Source organism: Corythoichthys intestinalis, chromosome 18 (assembly GCF_030265065.1).
Source record: "Corythoichthys intestinalis isolate RoL2023-P3 chromosome 18, ASM3026506v1, whole genome shotgun sequence".
NCBI lineage: Eukaryota > Metazoa > Chordata > Actinopteri > Syngnathiformes > Syngnathidae > Corythoichthys > Corythoichthys intestinalis.
This window is the reverse complement of record NC_080412.1, coordinates 47425357-47445490: the sequence shown is the minus strand read 5'-3', so window position 1 is coordinate 47445490 and position 20134 is coordinate 47425357. Positions and strand designations below refer to the sequence as shown.

General features: G+C 39.2%; 1 protein-coding gene and 1 long non-coding RNA gene across 4 annotated transcripts in view; one reads left to right on the top strand and one right to left on the bottom strand.

The window, feature by feature from the left end:
- Positions 1–20134, top strand: part of LOC130906155 (roundabout homolog 2-like) — a 162335-nt gene that overhangs the window by 93060 nt on the left and 49141 nt on the right. For 2 of the 3 annotated variants that reach the window (XM_057820139.1, XM_057820137.1), the window contains exons 7-15: positions 4396–4407; positions 4722–4846; positions 8018–8189; positions 12120–12325; positions 15595–15676; positions 15793–15958; positions 16252–16418; positions 17753–17874; positions 18039–18270. In XM_057820139.1, the coding sequence (XP_057676122.1) occupies positions 4396–4407; positions 4722–4846; positions 8018–8189; positions 12120–12325; positions 15595–15676; positions 15793–15958; positions 16252–16418; positions 17753–17874; positions 18039–18270 (1284 nt within the window). The remainder of the gene's footprint in view (positions 1–4395; positions 4408–4721; positions 4847–8017; positions 8190–12119; positions 12326–15594; positions 15677–15792; positions 15959–16251; positions 16419–17752; positions 17875–18038; positions 18271–20134) is intronic. The other variant, XM_057820138.1, reaches the window with a different exon arrangement.
- LOC130906156 (uncharacterized) lies at positions 9042–17460 on the bottom strand. Its single transcript, XR_009061236.1, has 3 exons — positions 17151–17460; positions 13189–13311; positions 9042–12304 (listed from the first exon to the last, which is right to left on the bottom strand). It is a non-coding gene; the product is annotated as an uncharacterized LOC130906156 (long non-coding RNA).

Genomic DNA, 20134 nt, shown 5'->3' with positions numbered 1-20134 from the left:
GAAGCTTTAAAACCGGAAATTTGTGCACGACTGCACTTGGCTCACTTATGTGTCTGCAGTTACATTCGTTCATTTGCACCGTCTCTGTCAAAGTGGAATGGACGCAAGGGCGTAGGTTTGCATAGGGACGGTAGGGACATAACACTAGCAACTTTTTAGGATGCTCAAATTGTCCCCACTAACTTTTAGGCAACCTTATTTGAATTATATAAAGAGTTTGGTAACACTTTATAATAACTATGTTTTACTAGTTAATAGATCATTCGTAAACTGTTGATAAATGATTTATTGTTGATTTGTGAAGTATTTGTTAACAGTTTGTTAAGCATTTACAGGGTGTTCCAATATGGTTGACTCCATTCTAAATGCCCATGCTAGTTGATGGATCTTAATAAAGCTGTATACACTTTATGTTGAAGGTCATATGTTTTATTGGTTAAATATACAGTACAAAGAAAAGTACAAATATTTGTTGGTTCTATGGCAGATTTTCATAAATGTGCAACATGAGCGCTGCCTGCAAAATGCCTTTTCTTTTGAAGTGAACCTCATTTCTTAACCTAAAAAGATAGAAATGCCAAACGTTACACACAAAAACTTGAAACGTTTCTACACAAACTGTGTTTCAGGTTAAGAACACCCTGTAAATGCTTAACAAACTGTTAACAAATACTTCACGAATCAACAATAAATCATTTATCAACAGTTTACTAATGATCTATTGATACTCATGATAACGGATAGTTATTATAAAGTATTACCAAGAGTTCACTTATGTAGGTAATTTAGATTGTCTTCCCATTTGTTGTAATGATAGAATAGACACTATCATTATGAAGTGAATTATTTTCACTATGTTCAGACTTACATTTATCCCTTTTCACTTGCTGAATGTGACCCCCACCACCCCAAAAGAAGGTTTGGTTGGCTGATGACTTGAAGCCCCCCGTCCCACCACAAGGACACACACACACACACACACACACACACACACACACACACACACACACACACACACACACACACACACACACACACACACACACACACACATACTCACACAGCCCAAACATATTCATATCAACAACATGCCCCCTCCTACACCCCCTTCAGAGAGGAGAGATATTACAACTTGGGTTTTTTTTCGGCCAGCAGCAGCCACTGTAAGTCATGTAAAAAGACATCAATGTTGTGGAAGTGGGGGGAAACACCACTAATTGTGCGACTGAAAGTCTGAACTGCATCACAATTAACATTGCTAACCTGCAAAACTACTGCGGTCGGGCCAGCCTCCACGAGGAACAACGAAGTCAAGCTAACTGTTCCATATTTGGGTCATTGTTTGCATTATATGCATTACTGTAATATCATCCCTACCAATGTTGAGACCAAACCTCAGCCCTAGATTGGACGTCTAGTGCCTTCAGTGGCTGCCAATGAAATAACAAGGAAGTGAATTTCCTGAAATCAACAGGAATTTCCCAGGAAATGCCTCAAAATCAACAGGAAGTGACCAATGAACAGTGAGTGACCCAAAATGGATTATTTCGCGTCTAAATGACTTAAATTGGGAGGACTGGCTGTGAATGCTCGTATTTCAGTGCCATCGACGGCACTAGAAGTCCAATTCATTTTGACTGGGAGGGGCGAATGAGTGAAGCAAGCAAAAAAAAAAAAAAGTGGTACAGCCCACATGAGATCAAATTGCCATGAATATACCCCACGGACCAAAATGAGTTTGACAACCCTGCCGTAAATTTTGTTTCGAAATATGTGTTGTCTGCGTGAATGTTTTATGTGAGTTGGAAAAGAGTTAACAGTGCAGCCCTCGACCTGCGTTAGGAATAAGTCAATTAGGGCTGCTGCTATCGATTAATTAAGTAATCGATTATTCTATCAATTAGTTAGTTTGAATAATTGAGTCATCGGATTAGGAACATTTAATGCGTTGTTGCGGAATACATTTTAGGAGCTTTAAAACAAGGGCTTGCTAAGATTGTACTAGCAAAAGAGCATTAAATGCGAATGCAAAATAAAGTTCCACAATGTTTTTACAAACAATGCAGATTTGCACTTTCATTTCACAAGAGCAATAAATGCATTTAAAAATAAATTACATACCAGGGCTAAGCCTCAAATGGTTTAAAAAAAATGAATAAATGATGATGGAAGTGCATCAAAAGAACCTAACTAACCTGCTTAGCAAAAGTCCGCTAGCTGAAATGCTATAAAATGTTTTTTTTTTTTTTTTTTTTTTACAGTGATATGAATGAATTGTTCAAACACATATCCCCACAAAAAACTGCAAAATATACCTCGAAACTATATTAAGAATGCGTGAATAAAAATATTAGCTTATGGCAGAAACACTCATGTGGCTTGAAGTTCCGCTCTGAGACCCCCAATTTGGCCAAATTTCAAAATCTTCCTATATGCATGTGTGATACATCATTGGAAAGCTTAAAATCTCAATTTTCTGAACTGAACAGGAGGGCATTAAAAAAAAAAAAAACAATAAACAGCAAAACCCTATCTGGAGGTGAGAGCACACGAGAGCAGAATTAGACGCCATGACTTTAACGAGATATTATTGCGTACTTACCTTGTTTCGATCCAAAAACTCCATTTAGTATGTATCACTGAGTGTCAAGACACAGCTGTGGCCACAGCCGGATTTATTGGGGATTTTATGGGTGAAACACGGTAATATAACAAGGGCAGAAATCGCAGGCATCAAGGGCTGGTCAAGATTTTCTTATATATTTACTAGGGCTGTCAAAATTATCGCGTTAACGGGTGTTAATTTTTTTAATTAATCAAGTTAAAATATTTGACGCAATTAACGCAGATGCCCCGCTCAGACAGATTTAAATGACGGTACAGTGAAATGCTCACTTGTTAATTGTGTTTTATGGAGTTTTGCTGCCCTCTGCTGGCACTTGGGTGCGTGCGACTGATTTTATAGGCTTCAGCACCCATGAGCATTGTGTAAGTAATTATTGACATCAACAATGGTGGGCTACTACTTTATTTTTTGATTGAAAATTTTACAAATTTTATTAAAACGATAACATTAAGAGGGGTTTTAATATAAAATTTCTAGAACTTGTACTAACATTTATCTTTTAAGAACTACAAGTCTTTCTATCCATGGACCGCTTTAACAGAATGTTAATAATGTTAATGCCATCTTGTTGATTTATTGTTATAATAAACAAATACAGTCCTTATGTACCGTATGTTGAATGTATATATCCGTCTTGTGTCTTATCTTTCCATTCCAACAATAATTTACAGAAAAATATGGCATATTTTATAGATGGTTTGAATTGCGATTTATTGCGATTAATTAAGATTAATTAATTTTTAAGCTGTAATTAACTCGATTAAAATTTTTTATCGTTTGACAGCCCTAATATTTACCCGTTTTTGTTTTTTTTTTACTTTTTTGGGATAGATTATTATCCAACAAAAAAAATTCTAAAATATCGGGGAAAATGCGACAGTAACAAAAAATACAATTAAGTGATAGTTATGAGGTAGCTATCTGTGACTTATTTACAGCCTCTATTTTTTTTCATTGTAATGTAATTTGTTTAAAAGTTTAAAATATGCAACTGAATAATTTCTTAAAGTAGTATTAAAAAAAAAAAAAAAAAAAAACATCAATTAATGATTCTAAGCTAAAAATGACACATATTTCAAGTAATAAATATAATTACTTACCTTTTATGGCTGGGTTGAAACAAAAGCATTTGCGCGGTGTCTGTAAGCGGGGGTCTCCAGGGTAAAACGGACAAATTAAAAATAGTTTAGGGGCTTAATGTGCCATGAAACTGCTACGGCAGCATATAGACATATTGTTCACAACAGTTCTTTTGGCTTCAAATACAGCAGTTTATTTTCAAGAGGGGTGCAAGAGCAGAAACTGCTTTTTCAGCCTTGTCTGTGTTTTCCACCATATACAAAAACAACCATATGTTGGTCTCAACAGGGAGCGGCTGGATCCCGTCATGTTAGATGTGTTGTCATATTTACCGTTGCAACTAGAGGGCAGTGTATCCACCCGAATCAATAAAATCAAATGCAAACACTGTCAAAACGAACCATTGCAACGCCACTCAAATGAATCCTCGAAGCTGCAAAATTTGATTCCAAGCTTTTCTTCTAATCGAAATACTCGATCGATTAATGGTTGCAGCACAAGAGTCAATCGCATTCTAGCTAACGTAGTGATTGAGAGACATTTGACCTCCTCACTCCATGGATGGAAAGCAGTGCCATTCCATTCATTTCTGATTTTCATTCTTTTGCTTTCTTTCCCTCTACTCCTCTGCTTTCGTTGTCTCTGTCTTGTGACTTACTCTCACCCACACCATTGTTGTCACCATGCAGTTCGCCCTGTCGGTAAGTAACAGCTGAGCCCATTCTGCATGCGTTTTGCTTTGGTTTGATGTTTGAAGTCACACATTGAGCACTGCTGTGAAAATCCATCAAAATGATATTTGCATTATCTCTCAATCACTGACTGCCACTTGAGGCCTTGTCATGTTTTTGACTTTTCAAACTTGATGAGGAGGTACCCTCACTATCTGATATCATGCTAGCCTGTGCGATTAGCGGATACTGTACGTAGTTACGAAAACCCTTAATGCATGACTGGTAAAATGTTGAGTTCAGACTGCAAATATGCTACTGTGCTGCATGTTACTGTAATTCAGAGGCGCCCCAGTTCGTGGTGCGACCCCGGGACCAGATTGTGGCGCAAGGACGAACGGCGACCTTTCCCTGTGAGACCAGAGGCAAACCTCAACCCACCGTGTTCTGGCAACGAGACGGCAGCCAGGTGAGATTTGGGCAAAATGTTTGCCGTCAGCTCACGACGAGTGATTTATGAGTCGCCTGTCGACACAGCCGTACCCAGACAAACATCAGTTTTTGCAGTAGGATAGCTAGCCACTTTATAAAAAAAAAAAAAAAAAAAAAGCTAAAACTGATCAAAGCAGGGTGACATTGTGCGTGGGTTTTGTGGCTCTTGCAGATAATGAAGTGGTCATTCATCATCAGTTGATGCTGTTCTGACCAGCCGGCTCACATTAGAGTCATTAGAAGTAATGAAAGCAGGCTAATGTCCTTTCCTGCCAGCTTGTCCGCTTGGGGTGCAGAAAGAGACAAAGCCGATGCCTCAACTCTCGGCGTCGATGCAGCATAAACATCCATTCGGGTCTGACAGAAGATAGGGTTCTTTTACGGTTTGGATTTTTTTTTTTTTTTTTTTTTTTACCCTTTTCACTTGATGTTTAATGACTTTTTGAATAGTCCTTCGTTTTGACCCGGTCCCCAAAAAATCTGCCTTTATTTAATGAATATCGAACAGCATATTACGGTCAAATTTACAGTTGTGAGGTAAATGCTTTTTTTTTTTTTTTTTTTTGTCTTCATCTAAAATCGGAGTGGTACACAGGTGTACGTATTGAACACTGCTCGAGTAGATATCCGTAAATATTGTCAGAACAGTGTTGTTTTTGGCAGCCCTTTTAACTTTATCTTCGTCTTTTGGACAAGAATACTTATTAGTCTTAGGCTAGGTTCATACCGCAGGTCTTAATGCACGAATCTGATTTTTTCGTATTTTTCCGACTCCAGTGAGGCATTAACTTGATGGTCTGAATGTGACAAGTCTCATAGAAGTGTACCATTTCAAATCCGATGAGGGTCACTTTTGTATGTGGTTTAACCCTTCAATGCCTGCAATATGAAGCAATTGTCAGAGAATCACAAAATTTGAAAAATAAGGTCTTAATGAAACCTTTTTTTCAAATTTGTAAAAAAGAAAAAAAAGATGTGTAATAAGCGCTCTAATATCTATAACCCTTGCTAAATCCTGTTTTTTTCCCTCATGGAACCTGCAGATGCATGAGTTGACTTGCATGATGCATCCATTATTATTATTATTTTATTTTTTTTGGGAGGAAAGATATTTCAAAATTATGAATTAGTCTCAAAATCATGAAATTCTAAGTGAATCACATGTGATACATTTGGCAAGAAGGGGTTAAATCCGATCAGGGCCACATTTTTCCAGAATGTAGCGGCAGTTTGAACTGTCAAGTCTCCCAAATCGGAATTCATGCAGCAATTACGTCAGAAACAGGGCGCTACGTTAGCGGTGCAGCTAGCGTTAGCTCCTAGTTTGAACACGACTTTTTGGGAAGGAGTGGGCTTGACAACAGTTATAAAAAATTAAATGGGTTGAGGATAAGCCTGAGAATACTCTGTTTTCTCTCTCTTCCAAATGAGCAATATTTCAAGATTGCATACACGGCCGGGAGTCGGGGCAAACTGTCCATATGTGTGTGCGTGCGTCATTTGTTTTGATGCTCCTGCACATGCGGGTCAGTTGCTCGGCACGTCTCGGACTGCAAATTAGTGCGCATGCGTGATACTTGAATGGGCTCAGTGGACAAAGGCAGCCTGAACGGGCACACCCAAAAAACAGATATGATAAAAAATTGTAATTGTGTATTAAGACCTGCGGTATGAACCTAGCCTTACTTATATTTGTCATGTCAAAATGTGTGTTCATCTACTTTTTGTTGACAAAAACTCAAGACTAATTTCATGTAGTTTTAGTCGACGTTTACTAAAAATGTATTCTTCTGTGAAATTAAAAAAAAAAAAAAGAATAAATAAAAGGATTTCTAACTATTTCGAATGAACATTGATAGACAAGCACATATTGTAGCGTCTATAATCTGACAACGCCAACTTGGTTATAATACACACTCACCAGGAAAACAGTACATTATTTTCAATTAATTAAACACACCTGGATGCCAGGAACTGTATGTACAACAACAACAACAAAAAAAAAGCTATGCTAATGCTACGAGTTACATGTAGTGTGTGATGATTACTTAGCACAGACCTTTAGAGGCTAAGGCAACATTGCATATTCTCTCTGGCCAAGATAAGAAACCTTAACGTCCTAGCCTTGAGACTGGAGAGGACACTGCACTGGTGAGTGTGTGTGGGGGGGGCGCGATTGGCGAGGTGCAGCACGTCACATGAGTGACACAACCAGACACTGCTACGATGCAGGCTAACTACACATAAATGTCACACAATTTTGAACATGTGACGGAAACTATTACGCATTTTCGTCTTGTCAGACGAAAACTGGCATTGGGCTCATTATGTTTTAGCCTCCCAAAACACGTTTTTAGTTCGTTATCTTCTCGACATCGTCATAAAAAAGGTTTCGTTGATGAAATATTTTCGTGATCATCATCGTTAATGAAAACAACACTGCGTCAGAATAACTACTGGTTCATTCATCTATTTCCATGCTATTTAAAGGACATATAGCCTGCTCTTTTATAATTTATATATTATACAGTGTGTCCCCAAAAATGTATACACTCTATACACACAGCTAATAACTTGACATGTTTACACTTGGAACTGGATTTTCATACTTCCAGTCGCATTTGAGGGTCAAATTTCTTTCTTAAAAGTTTAGTTTGGGTGCTGCCATCATTGATTCAATGGGTTTAATCTACAAAAAAATCCATTGACAATTTGGTTACCCAGTGCTAAAGAGTATATACATTTTTTGGGCACCCCGTATATATATATATGTATTGTATTAGAAGTTGGGCCCTAATAGAACAAGAGAAAAAATACGTTTTTTTTAAAAAGTAATGTTTTCAGGCATGTTATCTGCTTTTTTTCCCCTCATACTTGTGAATCCATGAGACAACACAAGTACTCTGAGAGTAATGGGGGATGCAAATAAATGAAAACTTTGTAAAAGTAATTCATATTCATCAAATTGAACAACTTCTGTTTTAGTAATACTGTAGTAATGAATTTTAGAATTCCCCCCCGAATTGTCCAAAAGGCCGCATGACTCTTTCCAAACGACATTTTGAGTGTGAACCCCAGCCGCTGTCAAACTTCCTAAAATGTTTTCCCCTGAATTATAATTAAAGATTTTGACTTTTCTCCCCCGTAGGATCTTTTGTTTCCCAACCAGTCAACACAGGGCGACAGCCGTGTGTCGGTGTCGCCCAACGGAGAATTGACCATTTCATCAGTGCGGCGTTCAGACGCGGGTTATTATATATGCCAGGCCCTCACAGTTGCAGGCAGTATCTTGGCCAAAGCCCAGCTGGAGGTGGCAGACGGTAAGCTCAACACGTCAAAGTTAATTCATTGGTTGCCATGGACGTCGATTGACGTCCAATCCTCCCAGTCCGCGTGGAGCGGACGTTTATTGACGTCAATGGCAGCGATTCTTCATGTCCATCGTCAAGCACTTGGACCCGGTTCAACCCGTGTTCTTTCATTATTTAAGTCTGCCCACGTTTTTATTTGCAAGCCTCCAGTTTTATGCTGCAAATGCCAAACCGTCACTAACAAGGATGATGTTTACAAGCCTTTCCCCATAATGAATGTAAGTGGTTTGAAAACACATTAGGAAAAAAAAAAAAAAACAGTCTCCTTGATGGAGCGGACGCATTTGGACTTTTCCGACAAATCTTTTAAGTGCTAAGCTGCTTCGTTGATGTTTTTCTCCACTTTTGTGTCCTTTTTTTTTTCCATACAGAGGGATCCATAAATTCAGAGTAAATAAACTAAACATAGGAAATGACTTTCAAATCCATACATGCATTTTCAGGAAGCATGTCACTCAACATTGTTAAAGTGGAAAATCCCAAATTAGAACAGCCAACTCAGATGCCATTCTTATAGTGTTTCAATGTAATCCTATTTAATCGCAAATATTGCTCATTCAGAATGCAGAGGAGCGGAACACATATATTGAATAATAACAATCTTGGGTTTGGATAGAGGAGTTAATCAATTGAAGTCTTCTGCGATTGGTTATTGGAGCAGTAATTCTGCTATCATTTGACCAAGTTTCCGAGGTACTTTCGCATTTCTGCTCACGACCTTTTTACACTTTCCACAACGGTGAAAACAGTGGAGCTGGAGTGGCATTACCCGTCAAAACCCCTTAAATAAGACAATTCGGAAATGCCGCATCCATCTGCCATCATCACGATATGGGAGGACAACATGAAGAAATGACTAAGAGTCACCACATAAAAAAATAGTTTTAGTATTTTAATTCTGCAACTGAATCAGGGACCTAAACATCGCCGCAACATCCAGCTGAATCATGTGTCCTAATACATGAATATGGGAATTTTGTGTTCATGAAGCCAGATGTGGAACCAAGACAGTGCCACCACACAGCAATAACAGGTACATTTTTATGGTTAATTTGACTACAATAGCATACCGCACAAATGCTAGTTTTAGACCGCTGCGTGACATCACCATCGTGAACCCGAAGGGGGTCAATATAGAAGCGCGCTGGCATACAACCCATGCTATTGCTGCTTGTTTTCTGCCGGTAATCTTTCAAAAAAGAACTTGCCAAGTAAACACTGCTGCTATTGAACTAGTAGAAACCGTCCACGACCACATATTAAGGATGTTGTCTTCATACGTTTCCTGAAGCCCAAAAAATATGAACAATGGATTAACTTGTGCGGAGGTCCAAAACAACAGTTTAACGCCAGCAAGGTGAAGCCATTCACCTTCATATGCAGTAAACATTTAAAAATTATTCCTAAACAAAAGTGTAATCCGCAACATGGAGGCAATGGTCCTACAGATGACAATCCTGATCCATTGCCTGCCCTGAAGAGGTAAGCCATTTTGATGTTTTTACTTATTTTTTAGCGTGATGTTTTGCCGTGCTGCTTCTGTCTGACAATGAATGACCTGAAGAAAAAAAATGAAAGTTTTATTTATATATCATAACAATCATGTTGGCCTATTTTTCTAAAATACGGATATTTCGATAGGCCTTGGTCTTTTTGTAGTAAACCTGTTCAAGCCTACAGGTAGGCTCTAGATTGAACAGCTTTTCTGTTGTAAAGAAACAACCTTAGTAAGGGGGAAGTGTAAATAGATGAATAAAATTAAGATTTTTTATTATGAATTAAGATTTTTTATTAATGGAAAAAAAAGAAACGTGTTCGTTGGCTGTCATTGAGTAGCATTTGCGATCGCTACACAAAAATAGCAATATAAATGACCACCAAGAACAGTCAGAGACGTAAGACAACCAGAGGATATAATATATAAGAAAGCCAGGGTATATGGGGGTAAAGGATAGCTTGTTGAAACAGGAGAATGTCATTGTCAGTGGCATAAAGCAATACAAACAAGAAAAAGGTAGCGATAAAAAAGCTACCTCTGGATCAGGTCGGCACTTTTTCAGCCCTCACACTCAAGCCATCTCTTTAACTGAACATTTGTATGTTCTTTCACATCTTTACTAGTGAATTTGGCAGCAGGGACATCATCTTGGACAGAATTGGTAGGTTTAGCTCAGTAAACATTTCCTTCGTACACTATTTACATGCGAAGGACAAATGCGAGTTTGACAACCCTAGCAACATCATGAATATTAATTAGCGAAGGTGACGTGTTACGTGCGGTACACTATTCTGTGTGTTGCGTCACAGCTGAGACATCATTAGCGTTGCATTAGCTTTGACGATAAAGAAATGGATGGTCATCTACGACAAGTCATTCACAGGCTTTTTACCCTAAATACATAAATTCAAGTATTAACACTTTTTTGTTCGTTTGTGTACAGGTGGAAAACGCACTTACGTTGATGGACCTATAGACTATTTGCATTTTACCTTGATTATGAAAGGCTGGATTTATGCTCCACCTTCATTAATCTTTTAAAAATTGTGATGTATTGACCTGCTTGCACATCCACCAATTGTTTTGAAATAAAACAAGAAATGGCTTTATTGTGTTCAGTATGTGCAATAAAAAAGAATGACGTACTATTTGGTGTTTATATATACATGAACACACACACATGCGATGAACTCCTAATACCGTAAGTATAACCAGATGAAATTACCTTATCGTATTTCCTTGTAACAACATAATCCGTGTCAGCCATTTTGCATTCGGCAACTGTAATATCGCCTCATATTGGTCACTCAAGTGGCAGGCGTAACAAAGGCTCCACAGATTGTTCGAATTTTGTCCAAGAACGATCACCGAAGTGATAAGAACAAACATGCAATCTTTTCGGTGGATCTTTAGGTTTACAGCACATCTTTTTGTCTGCTGCTGGTTTCGATTGAAGGCGTATGGCGAGGTAGATCCACACTGGTATTTTGAAGCTGGACGCTGTTCAAAACATTCCACTTCTGAGCATACAGCATAGGCGCTTCCAGGAGTCCACGCACAGCACAGAAAATCCCGGGGTCTCATCTACGTTGAGCTGAATCCATTTTTGGAGATTCCGTGGGTTCCTCTGGTTTGATTTGGAAGTTTAACCTTTGTCTACTTTAACCGCAATCCACGGTGTTCTGTCTGAACCGGATGTCCGTAGCAGAAAATGTCAAAGATGGCGCCGCCTAATATTCGCTCAGGAAACTTGTCTATACATTTTCTATTTTTATTTCAGTTTGCACCATTTTGCAGATTAAAGGGAAAGCGTCGCAATCCGACACGATAGCGGGAGTGAGAAAATTGGAAGCAGGGGAGTTGTTACGAGGCCCGGAGAGATCCGACACTCCACAAATGACTGTTGCAGAGTGCAAAAGCTGTTTTCTGGATGATATAACACACTTTAAAAAGCTTTTAAAGCGTCGTGTTGTTGTCCTCCTTGCCATGCTAATTTAAGAGTTTCATTTGTTTTGGTGGAACAGAGAAATACGCCACGAGGGGAAAGCAAAATTGTCGGCAACAACTATCGGGCATACGGATGTGTTGAAGAAGCTAGGGTAATTAACACCACGGGTTAAGCATCATTAATCCTCACCGAGTAATTAAAAGTGAAGGTGTGATTCAGTGCCACGAGCACAATGCCGTACCAACACAAGCACCGTCTCTCATCAGATTGAGTTTTGACATATTGGAACGGCAATTATGGCAATCGCTAATTAGCACCTTTTGATAAGGTTGTGTGTTTTTCTGGCAGAAAAGGGCGACATCTTGCTATTAAACAGACTTGCAAGTTATCATTTGATGCCATAAAAAATATATTCCTTATGGTTTATCCTCAGCCCTGAAGGACCGACCGCCGCCAATCATCCGTCAGGGCCCCTTCAACCAAACCCAGCCTTTAGGGAGCGTGACGGTACTCAGGTGTCAAGCTTCAGGGGACCCGCAGCCCACAATCACCTGGCGGAAGAACGGCGTCGGTCCGCTGGGAAAAGAATCGCGCTTTTCCTTGCTGGAACATGGCAGCCTTCAAATAGAGAATGCCAAGGTTAGTTGTTGTTTATTCAGCACATTTTTCCACTTGAAAATATTTAGTACGTTGATGAGAACCGTTTCTAGTATTTCAACCTTTATCGGGAAAAAAAAATAGACCCATCTACAAGAACGGCTTTGCATTCGGCCATAGTATTTGAGCAGATGCTTCCTGGTCACGTCTGAAGCTCCCGCCTCTTTCCCCTGATCAGTGTTGTTAATCTTACTTTTAAAAAATAATTAATTATAGTTACAATACAAATTACTTCTCCCAAAAAGTAATTGCGTTAGTAACTCAGTTACCTGAATGTAAGAGTAATTAGTTACTTGGCAAAGTAACTGGTGATAATTTTCATGTTTTGTTTTGTTGTTTTCCTTTAAAAAAAAAAAAACTTAGGTCGCACTATGTGAAGTGTAAAAGGTTTTTGGGACTATTGGCCCTAGCCCAATTCTTTACCCTAATTTAACCTTTACCCTGAATCAACCGTTAAAAATTGTTAAAATTGCTCCCATTATTGCATTAGTTTCCTTCTGTCTACTTTTGACATGTGAAAGTTTTAAAACGGTTTCATCATTTAAAGATAGATTCAAGTCAAGATTTTGCCGATTTAGGAGTATTTTGGATTAAAAGTTACTTAGGTTAGCTAGGAAGGTTCTCTACAACAGAGCCTTACTAAGAATGCTAGAGATTGCATGCTATCCTCATTAAAATATGAAAACCTATAAATGTTTGAGTGGTTCTAGTTAAAGCAGACAGTTTTTTCATCTGTGTGATTTTGACAAATGGTGATTTTTTTTATGCAGAAATGTGAGAAATTTCAAGCTTCAGATACTTATTCATACCACTGTATGTCAAAAGTATCTGCTTATGTCACTCACCTTCACTCTCTCCTGTGAGAGCGAGACCCCAACCGCCCGCGTTCCTGTCTGCTTTGCCAATAAGAGCAATATGATCATATCACTTCTTCAGTGTCAGCACTCCGGATGATAATGTTGATGGTTCTGGGAATGGAGGACGATTATTATTGGAGGAAATCAATTAAGGAAATTAATGTCAGCTTTTACTGGGTCCTTCTCGCTGTTTTTTTTTTGTTTTTTTTTTTGTTAAGGTTCTCTCTCATCCACTCTCCGGCTTGTCTCGAGCCAAATGCAGGCCAGTGAAGGTTAATGCATTTTTACTGTACGAGGAGCTGCAAAGCTCCTTGAAAAGCCCAGGCTGACGCAAGAGCTTGTAGCAGCCATCTGGGGATCGCGCTCGCATAGCAACACAACAAGTCTGAAAGCTATGCTTTTTGCAGTTTGAATGAGCTACAAATACATGTTCACATTGAAATTGTTACTAGTTAAGTGTACTAGTTATATATTATTAGTAAATTGTCTCTTCAAAACGATTGCTATTCAAATAACGTAGTACCAGAAACACAGATTAACACGTTATATGTGAATAGTAACATGACAAAAAAGTCATTCAATGGCTGAAAACCCTCCCAGTTACAATGGATTGGACGTCTATACCCGTCAGCAGCACTGAAATGTGATCATTACTGCCAGTCCTCCCAGTTACAATGGATTGGACAAAGGCTGTCAATGAGTTGTCAAAGCGTAAATGATGTAAGGCTGGGTTCATACTACAGGTCTTAATGCACAAATCCAATTTTTTGCCATATGTTTTTTTGGCGTGCCCGTTCAGACGGCCTTTGTCCATTGAGACCGTTCACGTACCACGGATTCGCAGTACGAGATGCGCTCAGCAAAGAGACCCACATGCGCAGAAGCATCAAAACAAATTAACACATGCTGTCATTCCAGGCTGATCATATTTTGATTTCCAAAAAGAGGACACAAATAACAGAAATTAATTATCCCCGTTTAGTCTTCTATTCAAAGTTTATATGGACTGATAGAACACATACACGCACACACATGAGCCTTGACGTGTGTGCGTGAAATGACGTGGGTGCGTCAGTTTGCCCCGATTTGGCCATGTGCGTAATAATGAAATATTACTCATTCAGCGCACAGAATGAAAATCGAAAATTGTAAGGCTTATTCTTTTCTTCATTTTATTTCTGTATGACTGTGGTCAAGCCCGCTTCGTGCTTAAAAGCAGAGAGTTCAAGCTAGGCGCTAATGCCTACATGGCTGCCGTGCTCCGTGCCTCTTGCTCTTTGCTAACGTCATTGCTGCATGAATTTCGATTTGGGAGTTTTGACAGATCAGACCGCCAGTCACGTGAAATGTGGCCCAAAAAATGTGGCCCAGATCGGATTTGAACCACATACGAAAGTGACTCAGATCGGATTTGAAATGGTTCCTTTCTATACGACTTGTCCCGTTCAGACCGTCAAGTTAATGCCTGACTCAAGTCGCAAAAACACAAAAAAATCGGATTCGTGCATTAAGACCTGTAGTATGAACCTAGCCTAATATTGGTTGGCTGAGGTTGTGATCAGCTGCTGAATAACCTTTAACATAGACTTCATATTGTTAGCATTTATTCACAAGAATTTTTACCGGAAAAGCTCTGTTTACATAAGGCTGCCGCTAGCTACATTCTCTAAAAGACTAGCATTGTACTTCGACATATTTTCGTAAAATAAATGCTAACTGCACGTTTTTTCCTTTTGTGCTTTTAACCAAGAATCGAGACTGTTTTTTACGTCCATATCTATAAAAAATTCAGGGATTTAAGCATTTATTCACGAGAATTTTCAATGAAAAAAGCTGCTTACATCAGGCGGCCACTAACTACATTTACTAACAGGCTAGCATTGTACTTTGACATATTTATGTAAAATAAATGCTAACTGCGCGTTTTTTTTTTTTTTTTTTTGCTTTTAACCAAGAATCGAGACAGTTTTACGTCCATATTTATAAAGAATTCGGGGATTGAAGCATTTATCCACAAGAATTTTCACCGGAAAAGCTATGTTTACATAAGGCGGCCGCTAGCTACATTTACTAACAGACTAGCATTGTACTTCGACATATTTACGTAAAATAAATGCTAACTACACGTTGTTTTTTGCTTTTAACCAATAATCGTGCCTGTTTCATGTCCATATCTATAAAGAATTCCGGGATTTAAGCATTTATTCACAAGAATTTTCAACAAAAAAAAGCTCTGTCTGTGTTTTCACTCGGTCAGCTTTGACAGAGATAGGCCCCTATGAATCAGCCCCGCGCCCTGTGTCCCGTCAATACATTATGATGTCTATGGCTTTAATTTTTTTTGCCGTAAGTTGGTCCATTTTCTGAATGTTAGTCATTTCATTTCGCTTGTAGTTATCTGATTCCGGATTGTACACGTGTGTGGCGACCAGCTCTAGTGGAGAAACATCATGGAGCGCATTCTTGGATATCACCGGTATGCAACACCCCGCTTTTCATTCCTACTGTATGAAATAGTCGCTTCGTGGCGATGCTTTATTTTCATTTTTTCCCCCCGCCTTTAAACTTACATCTGTTTATTTTCTTTGTCAGATTCCACTGACCCCATTGACTTCATGTCTAACAACCTGACAGCCCTCGGGGGGCCGCCCTCCAAGCCAGAGGTCACCGATGTCACCAAGAGCAGCATTTCGTTGTCATGGGAACCTGGGCCGGAGGCTGGCTCCCCAGTGTCCTCCTATGTCATTGAGGCCTTTGGGTATGTCTGTGACCCGTGGCCTCGGGCCGTGTTTAGTGACCCCAAAAAAAGCAGATGGACGTGGGTAGTGTTTGAAAGCAAAGCAAATATTTAGTCTTCTACAAAAGTGACATTTACAGTACTTCTAGTATGTAAATTTCAATGATAATTGTTTGGCATTTAAGGATCACTTTAATGAGCATGTGTCATTTTTATGACTCACTACAAAGTTAATTTCATGGCAGAAGGAAAACTGTTTTTTTCCCCCCTTTGGTTTAGTTGATAAGTAAAACTACTTTTTGCTTTTCTAACAGCCAGTCCGTGAGTAACAGCTGGCAGACAGTAGCGGACCACGTGAAGACCACAGAGTTCACCGTCAATGACCTACGACCCAATACTGTCTACCTGTTCATCATCAGGGCAGTCAACGTTCAAGGGCTCGGCGACCCCAGCCCGATGTCTGAGCCTGTACGGACGCAAGGTAGGAATTTATAGGGCCTTAAGTACGTATCACGGTAAATTGAGCATATTTACCTCGATAACGATAAATGCGATAAATTTGTCCAAGCGGACTGTTATACAATTTGAAAATCTAATTCCATGCATGAAATACAAATGAACCCTTCCTCGTTGATTTATTTACCAGCTTTCAATTTTAACGTATTTAACAATTGTACTTGCGGTCTAAATATTAAGAATATAAAAATATCTTGTAAACCATAAAAATTCAAGTATGAACATTTATAACAACTTGTATGACTTGAACAATGTACAACATTATAAAAATCAATATGACTGCAAACATGTCATTGTAACACAAATGACTTATATCTTGAACAGTACACTTCAAACAGACAACTTACTGTCAATGGCTGCTGTGACATAATTACTCAACATACGTCTTTACTTCAAGGTTTCAGTTTTTTTTTTTCTGAGCAATTTTTAAATACATGCACGGACACATGCACCCCTACATAGACACACACACATTAAAGCTATACTGCTCTTATGCCAATGAAACATGAAGAATTTTATGATGGCAGTAACGACACAGAATAAAGCAAGCACATACAGAAAAATAGCTGCGGCCATTAAATGGTCATATTATAGGCTTCACTGTTGGATTATATACTTTATGCTGAATGCTTTACCATCATAAAAGCTATCAGAGAAATCACACACACACACACAGATACAAAATAACGCGACACACTGATGGCTATATGCAGTCCTTGCCCAATCCGCTCATGAAGTTCAGCCAGTTTGACAAGGTTAGAGCCAGTATCTGACTCCATCTCGTTCATTTGTAGCGCTAGCCACTAGCATTATTAGCCTGTGGCCTGGCTACCAGTAGAAAGCACTGAAAGCACCCTCTCCTGAAATTGTGAGAGTCAGGGAGGACAGCCGGTAAAGCGGTCTGGAGGCCGCCAAAAATCTACTTAATGTGGGGTGAAAGTTTGGCGAGGCTCCATTAAGCCCGACTCTATCCACATTTGCTTGTGGCGTTGGCTGCTAACGTTAGCCTACCGGGCTTCTGTTTGTTTGATTTTCTGATAACCACGTGACTTCATACGTTAGCACACTGACTGCTTTCTTAAAGGGGAATGAACACAGCCGAACAACACAGAGTCAAAGCGGGATGAAAAGAATATTTTTTTTCGTTTCATTGAAATTCCAAATTTACCGACATGGTCAGGTCATTTTGAACCATCTCGGTAACGGTAAATTTTCGGTATACCGCCCGGCTCTCGTAGGAAACGCTTGAAATTTGTCCTGGAGAAAAAGATTTCATTTGAACTTTGTTTGCTATTTTAGACATAAGTCCCACTGCCCAGGGAGTGGACCATCGTCATGTGCAAAAGGAGTTAGGCGACGTCGTGGTCAGCATGCATAACCCTGTCGTTCTCAGTTCCACCTCGGTGCAAGTCACGTGGACTGTAAGTACTCGCAGTAATAGCACACTAGGTAGGATGAAAAAAAATGACAAAATTGAGTTTATTCGAGATGTAAACACAACTCCATTTTGATGTCAGATAGATTCTAATGAAGGCCTCCAAAGTTTGTGCAATAAATTCAATCTCATTCCTCTCTCTTCTCTCAGGTGGACAATCCGTCCCGATTTATTCAAGGCTACCGTGTTCTGTACCGGCAGACGTCAGGGCTGCCTTCTCCGGGACCGTGGCAGATACAGGACTTAAAAGTCTCCTCACAGAGGGACATGACTCTCATGAATCTGAATAAAGGAATTGTCTATGAGATTAAAGTGCGACCGTACTTTAATGAGTTCCAAGGCGCAGACAGTGAATCCATGACTGCACGGACTATGGAAGAAGGTAAATCAGTCGAGAGACGGATGTAGTCTTTATTATTTGGATGTATGTACCTCACATATGAAAATGATTTTAATGCGAGTGGTTCGGTAGCCATCCGGGAGTCCGTGTAGATATAGTGGCATGTGCACAGTTTGTTAAAACAGGCAGTGCAGTCAGGGTTCCATGACAAGCGCAGACCTCTATTGTTTGGCAGAGAAGGGGGGAGTAGCTGGGCGTTCTATCTTAAACTCTAGCTTTTGACATTGGCTCAAATGTGCCCTTGCTAGCCCCCTCCTGCTGTATGCCACCAATCAATACGAGACTTGCTTGATGTGATTCCCCCCTTTTTATTTACACACATACTGTGCATACACCCCTATAATGTGCCTTTTGCATGGTGTTGTTTTTGTTCAACCTGGGACGAACTTCATTGCCGTATCGCACTCCTCGTCGGAATTTCTCATATTACTGCTTAAAATAGGGTGACCATATTTTGATTTCCAAAAAAGAGGACACTCGGCCCGGCCTCGAGATACTTGAATTTTACTCGAAGGCCTATATAACTTTAATATATTTAAATTGTGCCTCCTCCATCTGGTTAGAAGAATTCAGTTTTATTAAAAAAAAAAACAACAACAAAAAAAACAGGCCTATTGCCATATAGCATATATTATACATTATATATAAAAAAAATAATCAAACCTTAAAAAAAACAAAAAAACGAATAATGATTTAAAAAAATATAGTTCTACATATATATCTATATCTATATCTATCTATCTATATATATATATATATATATATATATATATATATATATATATATATAATGCAGACCCATGGAAATGTAGTCCAGTCAATACGCACACACAGTAGGCTATGTGCCAACTCAACATTTTTATAAATTACTGTCACGACAATTGTCGTTGACAAATTGTTAATCCCACTCAATTTTTATTCATTCAGTGTTCTAGATTGTATGCAAACAATAACCGAAATAAACTGACAAGCTATTCAACCAGCATGTTTCCAAACGCAGCAGTTCAAAACTACATCGCCCATAATGCCTAGCGCGGCTGAGCGCACTGATAGCTACCCTGTTAGTGAGTACCGGGCGAGGCAAAATCAAACTTTGCTATAAAAGTTTACAATCATCGGCAGCGCAACGATGCGACACCAAACAGGATTTTACAGATTACGCCAGTACAAATCTCCGACAGAAGTCAACAGTTGCCATTATATACGAATTTATCGTAAAAAACTCTCAACTGGGCAGGGGCTCCTATTTAAAATATAATACTAACATTCAACCAAATACACGAACACAGAACAATGAATACAAGACTAATACACTGTTTACACATACAACCCAATATTCAACACACGTGATCGACATTAACAGGAGAAAAACCTACAGAAAGGTGTATGGAGCCACGTCATAAAACTCCTTGATGTAGTCTGATTTCTTGCCAAACTGTCAACCGCCGTTAGATGGTGGTAATTCCACATGAAACAAAGGGTAAACTGCCAACAAAAAACAAAAAGAAGATGTACTCCTTCTCCTGCCCCTACTAGTCGGAGCCACATCAACGCAGGCAGGCGCTGCCTCCTAGCGGCCAGAGGGATTCTCTTCAAATTGGTCCCATGAAAAATCATAAAAAACGGACATTTTCATGAATTTATGAAACCTGCCGGACCCTCTGGAGAGCATGTAATAAGAGGACATGTCCGGGCGAAAGAGGACATTTGGTCACCCTAGCATAAACACCATCAAATGTGATCTGATCTTTGTTAAAATCACACAGATGAAAATACCGTGTCTTCTTTAACTAAAACCATATCAATATAAAATCATGTTTTATTGAGGATATCATGCAAACAATAA